Here is a 15,205-nt window from a genome sequence, read left to right as displayed (position 1 = left end):
TAGCTTGTAATTCCTCAGTGATTTTATTTTTTGTGGCCGCCGATTTCAGTTTCAAGTGTTTCGTTTATTGTGTTGCGAGAGCCTGGCTGTGTGCAGGGACAGAGAGGGGAGGGACTGGCGTCTGGGGAGGGGGGAGTCGAATTGCGAGCCTGGCTGTGTCCGGGAAGAGAGAGGGGAGGTGCTGGCGTTTGTGGGCTGGGGAACAGATGTCGAAGGCTGTTGACTTTTGTTAACAAAATAGTCTGTTTCAGTGTCCAAAAAATGATTTGTGCAGGTTAGGGTTTAAGACGAGACATGGTTTAAGTGTTTAAGAGGAGAGAAAGCCGTGATACTGCAAGGAGAGAGAGGGGAGGTGCTGTAGGATGGGGGCAATAGGTCTTGTATTGGTAATACTTTTGTGTGGCTTGCTGGTGTGGGTGGCTGAGGGGGCTTTCAATGCGGATTCCCTTTGCAGGCTCACTTTGAAGCCCTGCTGGCGGTTGGGGAGGGGGGAGGAGAATTGAGAGGCAAGCTGCGTCTTGAGCCTCCTTCCACTCGAGGCAGAACAGACAGTTTCACGGAAGACAAGCAGTGCTAGAGTGGTGGGAGAGAGAGTGGGGAGGGGGCGGATCGGGAGGGGAGAGTGAGGGGAGAGTGAGTGGGGAGAGGGCGGAGCAGGAAGAGCTGCTCTCGGCAGGCTGGGGAACAGATGCTGCTGGGGAACTGATGAGAGGAGGTGCCCTGAAGAAATGCGACACGGCAGGCAGGGGAGGGGGCGGAGCGGGGGTGTGGGAGGGGTGCGCCTGAGGGGAAAGACATGCAAGGCAGGCGGCTGGGGGCATGTGCACGCGCTTTTAATGTCAATGCGCATGCGCATTGAGCTTGAATTTCACGGGCACTGCAAGGAATCGCCACGATTCCTTGCAAGTTGGTTAAAGTCTGTTTAAGCCCCCATAGTCTCGCAAGCTCAATGCGCATGTGCATTGACAGGCGAGACCTAAAAACCACTCTAGGGAAGGTAGAGGGTATCCTATGTAAAGTTGGTCAGGTGTCACTAAGCAAGACAGATTTGACCTTGGCCAACACTTCACAGAAGCTCTCTGCTGATATCTGTGAAGACCGAGAGAACCCACATTACTATCTTCAGGTGAAGTTACCAAATTGGGATAGCTGGGTGGATACGATCTTTTATCATCTTAATTTTCTCTCTCAAGACGGAGTTCAAGGGATTGCATAGCTGTTGAGAGGGGATCACAGCTGTGGTTACTCTGTCTGGATTAGATAGTTCCTTGACTGTCTAAAATATCACCTGTGTTTTATTTTCAGAGTTCTTAATTTTAATAGGAAAAAGTCAATTTGCCTGTAAGATTTTCTTTAAATACTTTTCTCTATTCAAGTGTGTAGTAGTTTCGCCATTTCAATTCAGCTTACCGAAATTTTAATTTGGCATGCGAGAAAGGTACCCCAGTAGCACAGCAGGACGGCAACAGGTTGAGAGCTGCATTGAACAGACAAGTCCCACTACACAGGTGGCAAATTGTCCATGTTCTATTGCATGAGTAGGGTAGCCCATCGTGGTATCAGTCTGTCCTAGCATTTGGGCGAGTGGGTGGGGCAGGGGCAGTTGGAAATGTGCTTTTTTTTGCAGTCACCTTAGATTTTTTGGTTTGTGCCAAACCCTTTTTGTGCTGGATATACAACTTTGTGCCCGTCACCCCTGCTAACCAGTAGTAAAGTACTTTTGCTCCTTGCTTTCACCATGCTCAAATTGGTGTACTCTAATGGGAACCATTAACGTATCTAGTTCCTAGTATATGGTACCTAGGGCCACTGGAATTAAGTGATTGTACAGCTCCATTTTAGTTTTTGCATAATTATAGATTTGACAATTCATCTATTGCATAATGTGCAGATTTTAACAAAAACATTTGTGGTCAAAAGTTACTAAAAAGCCAATGATGGGTGTTGTCCCTAGGTAAGATTCACTGATATTTATATTGCTTATTGCTATATTTGGGTGTTAAAATGGCACTGAGGTTCAGCCCGACTGCGGCGGATGCTACAGTTGTCACGAAAGTGGTGTTTGCTGTCTGGAGACAGGCGCTGCGCCGAATGGGCTGGTGGGGCAAGCTGACAGCAGAAACACCGCTGTGGAACAATGGCCTGCTCCCGGAGCTTTCTACCCTGGCCGGGTTTGAGGGATGGGAGGCCATTGGGATCTCGCTGCTGGGCCAAGTAATGTCAGGAACTACCCTCAAATCGTTTCAAGAGCTCAGCGCGGAGTTCCACATGCCTCGATCCCAGTTCTTCCACTATCTACAACTGCGCCATGCGCTCACCCCCAGTATCGCTCACTTGGAGTCTCTCCCTGAGTTTAGTCAGGTCGAGGCGAAAGTCTTTATGGGAGACCTGGGGGACAAGAAGGTCTCCCGCATCTATCAGACACTGGTTACCCATTGCTCCTCTACGTTACTACCCCTCCGGGCGGCATGTGAGGTGGATGTGGGTCCCCTAGATGAGGACGATTGGAGGGAGGCCCTGGAGTCCCCGCGAGGGGCTGCCATCGCCATGCGGCTTCGGCTAATTCAATTTAAATACCTCCATAGAGCCTATTACACCTGAGAGCGTCTGTGGAAGGCGGGACTGATTGAGTCTCCAGAGTGTCTGCGCTGTGGGGCTGCACTGGGTACGCTGATGCATACGGTGTGGTCGTGTGCTAGCTATCTGGCTTTTGGAGAGGTGTATGGGGCTGCCTGTCCGAAGTCCTAGGTTGGGATCTCCCCCGCACTCATCGGCTGGGGTTGCTCCATGTCATGGAAGGTATCGGTGGGAACATTTACAAACGCCACCTGCTGTTGCTGGGACTTGTTGTGGCTAAAAGAGGCCCGGGCATGGAAGGGAGAGAGAGCCCCCACCTTGTCGGCATGGAAGGCTGGACTGGATTACTACATGGGACTTGAGAGACCGGTGTTTGAGGCAAGGGGATGCCCCCGTAAACATTTCAAAATCTGGAAGAGGTGGGCTGATTATAGAGGGTTGTCTTTGGATCCCCCGGCAGAAAGGGAGGAAGACATATGAATGAGATGTGTTGTAGTGGCCTGAGTTCTGTGGCATACCTGTCACACCGCACCCGAGACTTGCTTGCTGCATTTTGCACACGTGCGTGGGGGGTGGGAATGGGAGGGGGGGTTGGAGGGGGTAGTGGGATAGGGGGAGTTGGAGGGTGTGGGTGGGTTGCGGAGTTATTCTTATTGAGCTTTTCACTTTTTATTGATGGGACAATTGTGCATGTGTAATATTCTGTGCCATGACTGTTGGTGGCGATCTGATTGTTGGGAGCCACACTTTCCCTTGCTTTAACTGCTCAATAAAATCTGTTGTGAAAAAAAAAATGGTACTGAGGTGCAACCAATTCCCAAACCGTGTTAACAGGTGTAAAAAAAAAAAAAGATAAAATAAAGAACTGACACGATCACAAAATGTACATCACTGCATAATTTGCCTCTTCTTGCCACCGAATTAACTCAATCCTGCAGCACATTTTGGTTCAGCCCTGCCCAGTGGCCCTAGTGATACCCAAAGTTCATTCGGCCCTGGATACACTCTGGGTACCAATAGTGGCCTGCAGCAATCATTTAGCCACACAATGCAGTAACAATGCACATATGACTGCAGACCTGTTATCAGTAGCCCGGCTCTGCGGGATTAAGCTGCAAATTTGATCTGTCAAAACCCCTTGAGGCACAAAACTTTTTTTTAAATCACTACTAAGTAAATCATACTGTCCACCAAGGAATGACGCATGGCATTTAAAAGTAGGGCATGTTCATTTTTTCTGTTAACCATATCTATACATTGAAAAGGCCCCAAAAGCCTTTTTCACTAGAACAGTTGATAGGAACGCACTGGTGTAAAATATTAGGTTTAATAAATGTTATCTGGGCCTGGAAACTGTTGCAAATGTAATTTTGGACGCTTAAAAATATTGATTACAAACTCAATTCACTGGTGAATTGCGATTTGCAATAAAAAAAATTGAAAAAGAGGATTTATTAAAAGCCACATTTGCCCTGCCCTTAAATTCCCTGGAAGCTAAACTTGCATTTGGCTCTCTCCTGTCTGCTAGTCTGTAATAAGCATGGCAATGGACATGAATGGGGTGTGATATTGCTCCCTGGACACAGACACCCTTGGGTGTGGGGAGGTGGTGTTGAGCTTTGAAGGATGGCCTGTGGGCTGGGGTCAAGGATTTGTATTAACTTCATAGAGACCTATCCTGGCACAAGCAGGCCAGCACCATCTACTGCACCCCCAATCATTTAAAGGTTGTGGTTCTAGGAGCTATTCCTACATTAAAACTTTAGAAATTCATTATCTTCCGATCTCATTGTTGGAGTTTTGTCATATCTGTGTTAAATGTTGCTCTGTTTTTTCCAGTTCCTTTTGGGATTTATAGGTTTATGCATTTAAACTGCATTACTGTTTTAGTACTACAGAAATACTTTACACATTGCCTCCACATTAAGCCTATATGCTCCCTGCCATAGCTACCAGGGAGTTGAGCCAAGTTTAATTACTTCTATGTTTCATCCTGGCAAGGACTGTGATTACTACTTGAGGTGGTACCTAACCCCCTCAACTAATAACCCAATTTTACATTAACACCCACAAAATAGACCTCTCCCTCCTTTTCCTTGTGGACTGGGCTCGAGGTTTCTCTACAACGCATATTTCTACTCTTCTGTAACATGTCCTGATTATTTGTACTCTCCATTGTGTGAGCGTTTATTCGGTCATAGGTGAGACATTCCTTGCAGGTGCAAATGAAATAATGAACTGGGTTCTTTTTCTTGTGTGTTTAGTCTTGTCCTTCTAGCACATGACTGCCCTAGGAACGAATATGCTATGGAGGGCTCCTTCGGTACATCTTCGACTGCTAATAATACCCCAGCAGCTGCATGGGTTGGTTCACATGGAAATGTGTTATGCCCATGGGCAGGAAATGTTGGTTTATAAGCATGACCGCTCAGTCTTTGTAGGTTTACAGTAAGATTCCTGTCATAAGCCAGGCCTATATATTGCACAGTACGTTGCACTGATTGCCGTGCAGACCCACCTCAGTGATTTATGGAATAGGTGGGGCAAGCAGGCATCTTCCCAGAAGATTTCTGTAACATTTTGTCCATTGACCAAGTAGATTTTTGTAGAATTTCCACACCACTGCATAATCGCTTGCAGTTAGTTAACGTTGCATATTGATGTCACTGCTATCAGATTAGGAATGCCACTAAAATGCGGCTGATTTGCGGGGGCGGTAAAAATACAAATCTCCAACCAGCTAATTGCAGATTGTATAATGGGCCAATTTAGATCCGAAGCAATATTTGGTAGTTGTCTGTGTCGAAAGCTGATGACAGATCCAGCATGACCAAAAGACTGCCTACCCTCTCTTCAGCCCACCTCTGATGCCAACCCAGAAACCCAGTAGGGCAGTTTCTTGCCATGACAGGGCCAACAGCCTCACTAAGAATGGAAAGCAGCTGAAATGGTGAGACAAATAAACTGCTCTGGAATCTTTGCCAAAATAAGACCGGATGGTGATAGGCCTAAAGTGAACATACACTGTGCTGGTTAGATTTCAATACAAACAAGGAAATAATACCACCTTTAAGAGTAGGGCAAACAAAGAATTTCCTGGATGGAATGGCATTAAATACTGATGCGCAGAGCAAAATCTAGGTGCCCACAGAACTTCTATTTGATTGTACAGGGAGCAGAAACAAAGGAGTGAGAGAAACCACAGATAGACGGGTGGGAGATTTATCACTCACCCCTATATCAGAGATTGCATAAGAGTTCCGCCTATCAGCATTTCTTTTTGCTTAACTGATAGATATTTTTGGGGACTTTGTGATTTTTTTTGATTCAATGCAATCTACAATTGTCTGTGCTTCCTCCATTTCGTTTTAAGTTCCTACAATAATGTTCAACGGAAAGTCAGAAGTGACTTGTTATAGCTAGACAAAAATGCCTGACCACTGCTTCCTGCACGGATCCGGCTTTTGAGATAAAGGGTTCTGTAAAAACACTACCAAATTGGAAGTACACATCATGCTCAAAACATCATGGGGCTGCAGGGGAATGCAATCTGGATTCCAATGATTGGAGGTTTGAGATAAGGAAAGCGGTACAGGCATTCTAAAGTGCTCTTTGCAGATCACATCAAGGGTAACGAGTTCACAATTCAAGATGGTCAAAAGACTGCGCATGAATGTGGAAATGTCTTGGGAGTATTGCAAAATAGAAGCTGTAGGTGGCACTAATTTAGAATATCCAAGAACCTGAAAATCAATACAAGATTTATCTGACTACCAGAATATTGCAAACCCGAGGCGTGTCATACCTAATCTACCATTTGATGGGCTAAGCACATACTGATGTATACTTAGTTTTTGGATTACTTGCTTTGTTGAGCCAACCTAAAGTTATCTGCTTTACGGTTTATTCATTTAAACTTACGACGATACTGGGGCTAATGGTTGTTTAAGTTTCCAGTTTCATACTGGTGTACCTAACAGTTACAACGTCTTTGCTGCTGCAAACACTATTTTACTTACTACCTCGACACAAGTCACTCTAAACCTTACTAAAAAAGTCATGGTAAAAATAGGTTTGACCAGCAGAGCCCACACATACTGGAGAACCTGCTGGACCCAGGTTCCCCCAGACAGACAAAGCACTCCTGGGGAAAAGTGACGTGTCGATGAGGATAAATTGCCAGAACCAATCTCAGAAGGGGCCTGGAAGACAGCCTGCGCTCAGGTTCGAGAGGTAGCCAGCAACGCATGGTTTTTAACCCACCCCATTCTACTGCTTGCAAAGCACTTATCTGACACCTCAAAGGCTACATAGGGTTGCGGCAACACGTTCAGCTGCCTGCCCCAGATGTGGGACAGATCCAGCGATGTTCACCCATATGACTTGGGAATGTTGCAAACTACAAGGAGGGAGTCCTGGGGGCATTGAATGGAACCACAAGCTCTCAAGGTGGAAGCCTCCATTGTTGCACTGTTCACGGTCACGGTCCCAAAGAAGGATGTGTAGATGAGATTGTTTTGTTCTACTGGGGCTAGTACTGGCTAAGAAGCATAGCTGTTCGCAGCCCACCCCGCCGATGGGGAGTGACAAGGGAAAGAGGGTTGAGAGCAGTACGTAGGGATGAAAATGCTGAATTAGATCTAGAGTTGTGGGGTGGCATGCTAGAATGCCTCACTGCGTCAGAGCCCCGAGGGGGCACCTCTGCCCGGCAGACACCCCGCCCAACAGAGAACCACCCCCTCAGAGTGTGAAGATTCACCCGTGTGGATAGCGGGCTAGAGGATTATGGGAGTATCAAATAGTGCATACAGCTCCCAATAGTGGGGGAAAAGTTATTACAGATTTGAGGCCATGAGATGAGGGATCAATCAACTACCCACAGACTGTTCAAAACATTCCAAAATCATTGCTCCAATAGCAGAACTCAAAGAAAGCCCAGGTTTATTGGAAAGAAATTAATACCAGGAATGGGATTAACATGGGTGACCACAAAGGTGCGGAAATCTCAAAACGCTTAACTCCAGCCTGCCTGGCGCATTCAGTGCCCTCTGGCTGGCCTGGGAGGCAGCCGCCTGGACACTAGAGAGCGCTGATTGGACAGAAGACTTGAGGACGCATGGCTGCCACTGCGGCCAGACTCTGGTTGACCCAGCTCAAATACCTTCAGTCTAATTTACGCAGCATAGGATTTGGCGAATGGGGGTGATCATCTCACTGTCCTGTCTTTGATGCGGTACTGGGGAAAAGCATGTTTATTCATACAGCATGGAGCTGCCCCGCATTCGATCGATTCTGGCGCAGGGAGACAGTCTGCTTAGGCAGGGTTGGACATGGCAGATTCCGATGGACCCGAGACTAACACCCTTATTGCCACAAATGATTCATGTGAGGATAGATATAAACTGTCATTGTTATTTTTAGGTCCGATATTAGTAAAAACAAGATCTAGCACGAGAGTGGAATGCAGTAGATCTCTAATCAATGGTTGTTTGGAAGAGGGGGATGGACCACTAGATGGGCTTGGAAGTGGCAGTACATAAAGCAAGGGGCTAACCCCAGAAACACAAGACATGGAAGGGATGGGGAGACTATCAGAGCATAGTTGGGGGTCAGCCCGCCGTCAGCAGGTGTGAGCCGATCAATCTAACACTTGGACTTAGTTTGCAATTTAATGATGGAATGTGAGTTGGGAGGGGGGCGTGAATAAAAGCAGGCAGATGCTGGTTTTTCTTTTTGCTTAAATTTTCTTTTATAATTTTGCTGTTGTGTGTAGGCTTAGTGGGCCATGTAAAGTAATTCTACTTCAAGATAAATTATTTTAAAAACACGGAAATTAAAATATTTTGCTCAACCTTTCCTCAATTCTCATCAGAACAGTTTTATTTTTAGCCCGCACCACTGGACTTGAAAGTGATGCATTAGAGATTATACAAATGATGAAAATCTAAGAAAACGTTGGAAAAGTAAGGTCTCAGCACGCAAGTCGCAGACGACAATCAATGAATAGTTGAAACGGGTACTACGGTGAATGGGGCCTTGGCAGGAACTTAGGACAGAGGGACAACAGAAGGGTGAACGCAGAAAGGGAGTTCCAGCTGAAGAGATGCATGAATCCTGCATCACTACACAACATATAAGTTATGATCAAATGAACTACAAAACAGACTGTCCACTAAACAGCCTACCAAGCCTCTGATTCAGACTAACCAAATGTGCTTTAGGCGTGCAAGATGAATACTGTGGTCAAAGTCCATAACCCACGTGAATGCCGCGTTTAGTTAAACCGTGGAAGTTTTCAGCAGGCTGTGTAACAGACTGGCAGGAAATGGGACACTTGGCATGGCCTGCAGCTGTACAGGAGACCTGCTGAATGCCCCTCGCTCTGTTGGCCTTCAGATTACTCGGTCAAGCCACGATCAGAAATCTGATCAAACTTGCCACTTTAGCTCTAGGAAAAATGATCCACAGCTTTTTGTACGTTTTTCTAATGTAATATGTGGGCACATACAAAACACATTAACACCCAATTGGAGCTGTAGACGGTCACCCACAGTACTATATAAAGCAAACAGTTGCTCTGCAGTGTGGGAGTGTTCAACAGACTTGTAGAGCGCACATTTGCCTTGTACACACCGTGCTAGTTTTCGACAGCCACCAAAAAGAATGTCAAAAGCACGGGATGTGCATTACAAGATACCAAGCCCAGCTTACAAGCCCAACAACAGGGGGACATGGACAGCAAAGGACAGATGATGCACATTCGCTTTCAGGTATACAAGAACCAATAACCATACGAATTACTCTGAAACAGAGCCGCCTCATACTAATGGCATATGAAATGGCAAACTAAAGAGGATCCACTCTGCACACCGAAGACTTTAATCCTCCTTTCTGACCTGGAGTCCGATCATCACCTCTACAGCTTCCTACGTTCTTCCACACCAAGTAGAAAGTTATTTTTCTCCTGTAATACGAGGAGTGATTTTAAAAAGGCAGCATTACAAATTTTATTGCGATCCTGAAATTCAGAACAGGATGAATTTAAAAAAATGGCACAATCAAAAATATAACAAGTCATTACAAGAGTGATAATGTTACAATTTATATTGATTGGTATGTAATATGCAGAGCAACCAAAAGAATAACTTCCAAGTTAGAATTGTATATATTACGTGGGTTGACTTCTAATCACAACTCTGGTATCTGGAGGCGTGTTACTTGTATTCAAGTGAATTTAAAAAAAAAGCTCCAATCAAAAATAAGTAAAGTAGAATTCTAGCCAGAGTCCACCAAGAACCAGATGAGCTTCTCAAAGGTTTAGTTTCAGATCAATATATTGATAGTGCTCTCACTATGTGACATGTCACTTCCAAACTGAGAAAGCTGCACTGCAGCAGTTTTAACTGTGCACCTTCTTCAGCTGTTCAGATATTGGCCCGCCTCTGCTCATCAGTAAACCCACATTTGCTGCAGTACGAGCAAGAAATCCAAAAATTGCTGCACAAGCATTACTATAATTTTGCCAACCGGACTGAGAGTTGTGAATAGACATGTCACAAAATGGGCATGAAGAACAGACAGACTGTGGGCTTTAGGGTCTTATAACGGTTACTTTTCACGGACACCCAAAAGCAATAAAGTCGGGCCTAATCTTAAGAGCAAATGTTCACACAAATGGTTCCCTGAATTGGATACACATCTCCAGAGTGGCTTTAGAATCACTCTACATGTCAGATCAGATGTTACATCTCTGCACGTCACAAATACACAAGGCACTGTTTCGGTTTTTCTTGGGTCCTCAAGATCTCATGCTGCCCAGCGTGTACAAAAAGTGTGGGGAGAGCAGGCTTTAGGTTAACATAGAAAATACGTACAAAAAAAAAAAGCCAGAACAGTCATCCATTTTGTGTGCCAATATTACAGAACAGCAGGTCTTAACTTTTAGTGTGGTTCTGTTTCCCTTTGATCCACAAATTGAAATGTAAAATGAAACTATGGCTGAAGCTGCTCAGCCTTTGGCAAATGCACTCTGTGAGCATTATCTGTGATCGGTTCTGCAGCTGTCAGATTGGTCCTGTGGTCCACAATGCTTTCCATCCCCACATGCTGTGTCCATTCCTCCTCCCAGAGTGGACATCCTGGGGTGAACTGGAACTAATTCCAATAACCCCGCCGATAACGGTTTTGTCCATAGGGCCGGCCTCTCCTCGCTCCTCCACGATTCCCAGAATACTCCACGAAGGCCACGTGTGAACTGTTCTGGTAGGTGTTGCGGAAGTTTGCAGCTCTGTTGGCTGGGTACCTGTAACGTTTGCGGTCAGGTGCATATTTGCTACCTTGCACTGCAACCCCACCAGGGCCCGTGACTCGGGACGCTTGCGGGCCCTTCTTCCCTTGCACCAAGTCAAACACTACAGTCTCGCCTGCACCTAAACTGCGGAAGGCCTTTCTCGGGTTATTCTTCTCCACTGCAGTGTGGTGCACAAACACATCTTTCCCAGTGTCACTCCGCTTGATGAACCCGTAGCCATCTTGTACGTTGAACCACTTGACGGTACCAGTGACTCCCTTCTCAATCACCTCGTTCCCCTTCGCATTAGTGGCTGTGGCATCAGCAGGAGCAGGCTTATTCACATCTTCTGCAAGGCAAGAATATCAGTTAATCTCAAAAGCAATATTGTGCGTTTATGCATGTAACGCAGCATGCGACTAATAGCTAGGTCATCAATAAAAAGTTTATTTAAAAAATATATTTCATGCAAAACGTATATTGGCTTCAATGTTTTCAATAAATGGCACGAATTATTTTAGATACTTCTCACTCGTGAAACCCTGAGCAGAAGGAAACCAGCAACATAAAGGAAAACGCTTGCAATGGCCAATGTATTTACTCCAAGAAAAAAAGGAGCTACAAGGAGGGTACAAGTCGGCAATAAAATAATCACAAAGGTGCTGTGCTCCAAATGAGGGACAGACAAGGCGAAGGCACCAACCAATGGAAAGCCATAGGCGGGATGTGAACGACTACAAGTACACGATCGTTCTTTTGCAACCAGACACTTTGTGCGGTCTGCTAGGCAAGACCTAAAAATAGGCTTGGGTATCGTAGACAAAATTAGGAGAAATAAATTAAGATCACTAAGAAATATGTGTGTGTGTGTGTGATCGGAGGGGAGGCAGAAACAGAGCCCTGGGGCTCAACTGCTAGTTCTTCCGGTCACTACCCAATTCGAGAAGTGTGTGCCAGGGCGCCAAGAGGAGACACTGACCAATGAGGAAAGAGGTGATAAAAGGCCTCTGAAGGTGGAGTATGTACAACTGTGTACACAGAAGAGGGCTAAACTAGGCGGAAGAAGCCAAATTTCAGGGAGCTTCTCTAATGGAAGATTAATTACTTTTGTGGTCATGCCTCGACTGGGAATGTTGGAAATCAGGGATTTAATTGCATTATTAAAACTAATCAGCACGTGTACACACAATTTGATTGTTAACTGTTTGGAGCTGCCAATTTTAATAGAAGTCACTACGGTCCAATCAATTTTTCTGTAAATAGAGGCATTTCAGAGATTGAAGATCATTGCTGTATGGGGTTAAAACCATTATAATAAAGTGTGAGGAAACTCAAGACCAAACATTCCAATATCTTGCAAACAAGGGCAACAGGGATCTGGTCAATACTGTGCAGTGGGTGGAGGATCAGCACTGCAGATTCAGAGCTCAGTGTGCGCCATGTCGGTGAAGAACTGGAGGGACACGGGAAAGAACAACGGGGACGACAGAGGTGGAATGCTTCTAACACGGGATGGCGGAACAGGAAGAAGCGTGCTCTGGCTGCTTCTTATGGTGGCGACTCAAGTAGTAAGGAACAAAGTCACTGGTTGAGAATGAGGTGTCACTCAGGAGGGGAAATGGAGAAACATACGTTGTTTATTGGTTTTAAGATTGCAGATGAGACTAATGAATATGTACGTATATCAGGGGTTCTCAAACTTTTCTATACCCCGCACCCCTGGGAAATGTTCGACTAATGGTCACAACTCCTACATGGATTGGATCACAGACCGATTCACCACAATTAAGCAGAACACACCACCGCAGAAATCAAGCCTGCGATATGCTGGGACCACAATGCAATCCACAGAAGGAGCTTAATCACCGGATGCTGCAGGCTAGGCCTACGCAATTTTAGCAGTTATTCCACAAAGCCATGGATTCACGCAGTGCTGCACCGGAATGTACACTGATGCCATACTGCCGGGCCACCAGTATTCCGTCGTATCCACTCAGGGCCAGGTGCCTGCCTATCGTGCCCCCTCCGACAAGATTTGTGGCATCCACCCCCTCACCGTCCAATACCCCTTTTGACCCAATGGATCTTTCACTCCTTTGCACACTAACCCTCCACAAGATGCTTGCCAGACCCCTGTCATCACAGAATATAAACCAAGCACCGGCGCTTCTACTCACCCGCCTTGGCCGCCTTCGGGGGCGCCTTCTCCCTGGCCGGCTCCCGGGCGCTGCAGACCCGCTGGCGGTAGGGGTGCAGCGGCGGGCAGGCCTCCAGCCCTTGCCGCAGCCGGTCCCGCTCGATCCGCAGCACCTCGCTCTTGCCCGGCATGTGGAAGGCGATCACCAGGCTGTTCCAGACGTAGCGGGGGAGCCGCGGGTCCCGCTCCAGCTGCTTGTCCTCGTTCAGCCGCCAGCCCAGCTCGTCGCACAGGGACTCGGGCCGCCAGCAGAGCTCGCCGCCGCTGGACCAGTACACGGGCCCGAGGGGGTCGGCCGGCGGCTCCGGGGCAGGACCCTCCCCGGCCCCGTCCTGCTTGGGGGCGGGCGGGCTCTCGGCCTGCGGTGAGGCATCGCCGGCCTCGCCGCCGCCCTCTCCCTCCTCCTCCGTCACCTCCGGCTGCGGGGAGCCCGGGGTCTCCCCGTTCTCCAGCGGCACGGGGGCCCGGTCCCCCTCAGCCCCGGCGGGCTCCTCCTCCGCCGCCGGTGCGTGGTTCTCCGGGGCCACCTCGCCGCCCTCCCGCGGCACCCGGGGCAGGTGCCCGAAGTCCCCCTCGTGCTTGGGGCCGTGCACCAGCAGGCAGTGGGCGATCTCCAGCTTGTAGAGGTCGGTGCCCAGCAGGCGGATCTCGGGCTCCCGGCCCTCGCAGTACTGCGCCCCGTAGGCGGCCAGCAGCTCCCGCAGGCCCAGGCTCAGCTCGAAGGTGCCGTCCCGGGAGCCGCGGTTGCAGCTGGGCGCGCTGGTCAGCATGGTCCGGAGCTCGTCCTCGGGGAGCTCGGACAGGGCCTCGGAGCTGAGGCCGGCCTCGGACAGGCCCTGGCGCAGGCCCTGCAGCAGCGGCGCCTCGGAGGCCCCGCGCACCTCCTCGGGGTGCGGGCTCCAGCAGGTCAGGGGCAGGGTCCGCGGCTCCCCCCGCAGCAGCACCCGCCGCTGCCCGCCCCGCAGGCCGCCGTCCTCCAGGATGCCCCAGAGGCCGCGGTTCTCGGTGCAGTGTCGCAGGCGGGAGACGGGCAGCAGGGGCGGCGGAGGCCGCAGGGCCTCGGGCGGGCTCCGCATCCGCGGCAGCATGGCCGGCTTCCCACCCTGGGCCTTGTGGGCCTTGAGCGCGGTGCGCACTTCGGCCACGGAGAGCAGCCGGCCCTCGCAGACCTCCCGCGGCACCTCCCAGGCCGCCCCATCGTCCGGCCGCCGCCACAGAGGCTTCACGGTCACCAAGCGCGCGTCCATGGCTGCCACGAGCTGCGAGACACAGGCACGCCCGAGGACAGAGTGCACTTCCGCCTCCGACGCGCCGCTCCTATTTCGCGCCAAACCGACGGAAGGTCACGTGATGGGCCTGCGACCTATCAGCGGCGGCGCAGGAAGGTCGGCTGTGGAGTCCTTTAATCAAAACTGGTTTTAACGGTGTATCAACGGACCTCGGAGTCCGCTCGCCAAACAGACTCAGAAATAACCATGCTAATAAGGAGAAAAGTGTTACATATAACGTAGAAAGAATATATTACGTTTCAAAATTTGATTTGTTTTGATGCGTCCACGTATCATTTCGAAATAAAACTACCATGTTTTTATTTGCTAAAGTACTTTTTATCGCTAGATTTCAAGTATTGCTGCTTAAATTATCATATTCTGCCTGTTTATCCCCTGACACGAAGGAACGCGTACCTATTCATAGATGGCTACTTAGTCCCGTGGCAGCCCTCCTCAAAGAAGCTGGTCTGTCTTCACTCACTTTGAATACCTGTGGCAAAGACCATGCACGTACGCTAGGCGACGTAAGGGTCACGCAGGACCAGATACAGAGTCCTCTCGCGTGGGCGTATATTAAACGGCTTCCTATCCGCCTGACCTTAACATGGTTACCCAGTTATGTAGCCATTTTAAAGCTTTGTGATAGAGAGGTCGCTCCTCTGACCACTGGGGTACTCGTCTTTTCGTTTCTGAAATAGGGGCTAGTAGAGACCACCTAACAGAGGTCTCAAAATCTCACGCTTTCAAAGTTTAAACCGTTGTATTTAGAGGAAACTGGTGGCGTTCTTAAAGTGATGCGTTTTAAGTGATGTGCATTTCTTTAATTTTATATAATTACCAGGAATAATAAGCGTGGTTGTTCGATGATGC

The 15,205-nt window shown here is 48.3% G+C and overlaps 1 protein-coding gene across 1 annotated transcript; it reads right to left on the bottom strand.

Annotated features, from left to right (window-relative positions):
- Nucleotides 1-9,556: 9,556 nt before the first annotated feature.
- LOC147668914 (uncharacterized) lies at nt 9,557-14,361 on the bottom strand. Its single transcript, XM_086948349.1, has 2 exons — nt 13,045-14,361; nt 9,557-11,216 (listed from the first exon to the last, which is right to left on the bottom strand). The coding sequence occupies exons 1-2, from the start codon at nt 14,309-14,311 to the stop codon at nt 10,732-10,734; spliced, it is 1,752 nt and encodes a 583-aa protein (XP_086804475.1). The 5' UTR covers nt 14,312-14,361; the 3' UTR covers nt 9,557-10,731.
- Between the last annotated feature and the right edge of the window lie 844 nt (nt 14,362-15,205).

Source organism: Lissotriton vulgaris, unplaced genomic scaffold (assembly GCF_964263255.1).
Source record: "Lissotriton vulgaris unplaced genomic scaffold, aLisVul1.2 SCAFFOLD_760, whole genome shotgun sequence".
NCBI lineage: Eukaryota > Metazoa > Chordata > Amphibia > Caudata > Salamandridae > Lissotriton > Lissotriton vulgaris.
The sequence above is the reverse complement of the archived record's forward strand: the minus strand, read 5'-3'. Positions and strand labels throughout refer to the sequence as shown.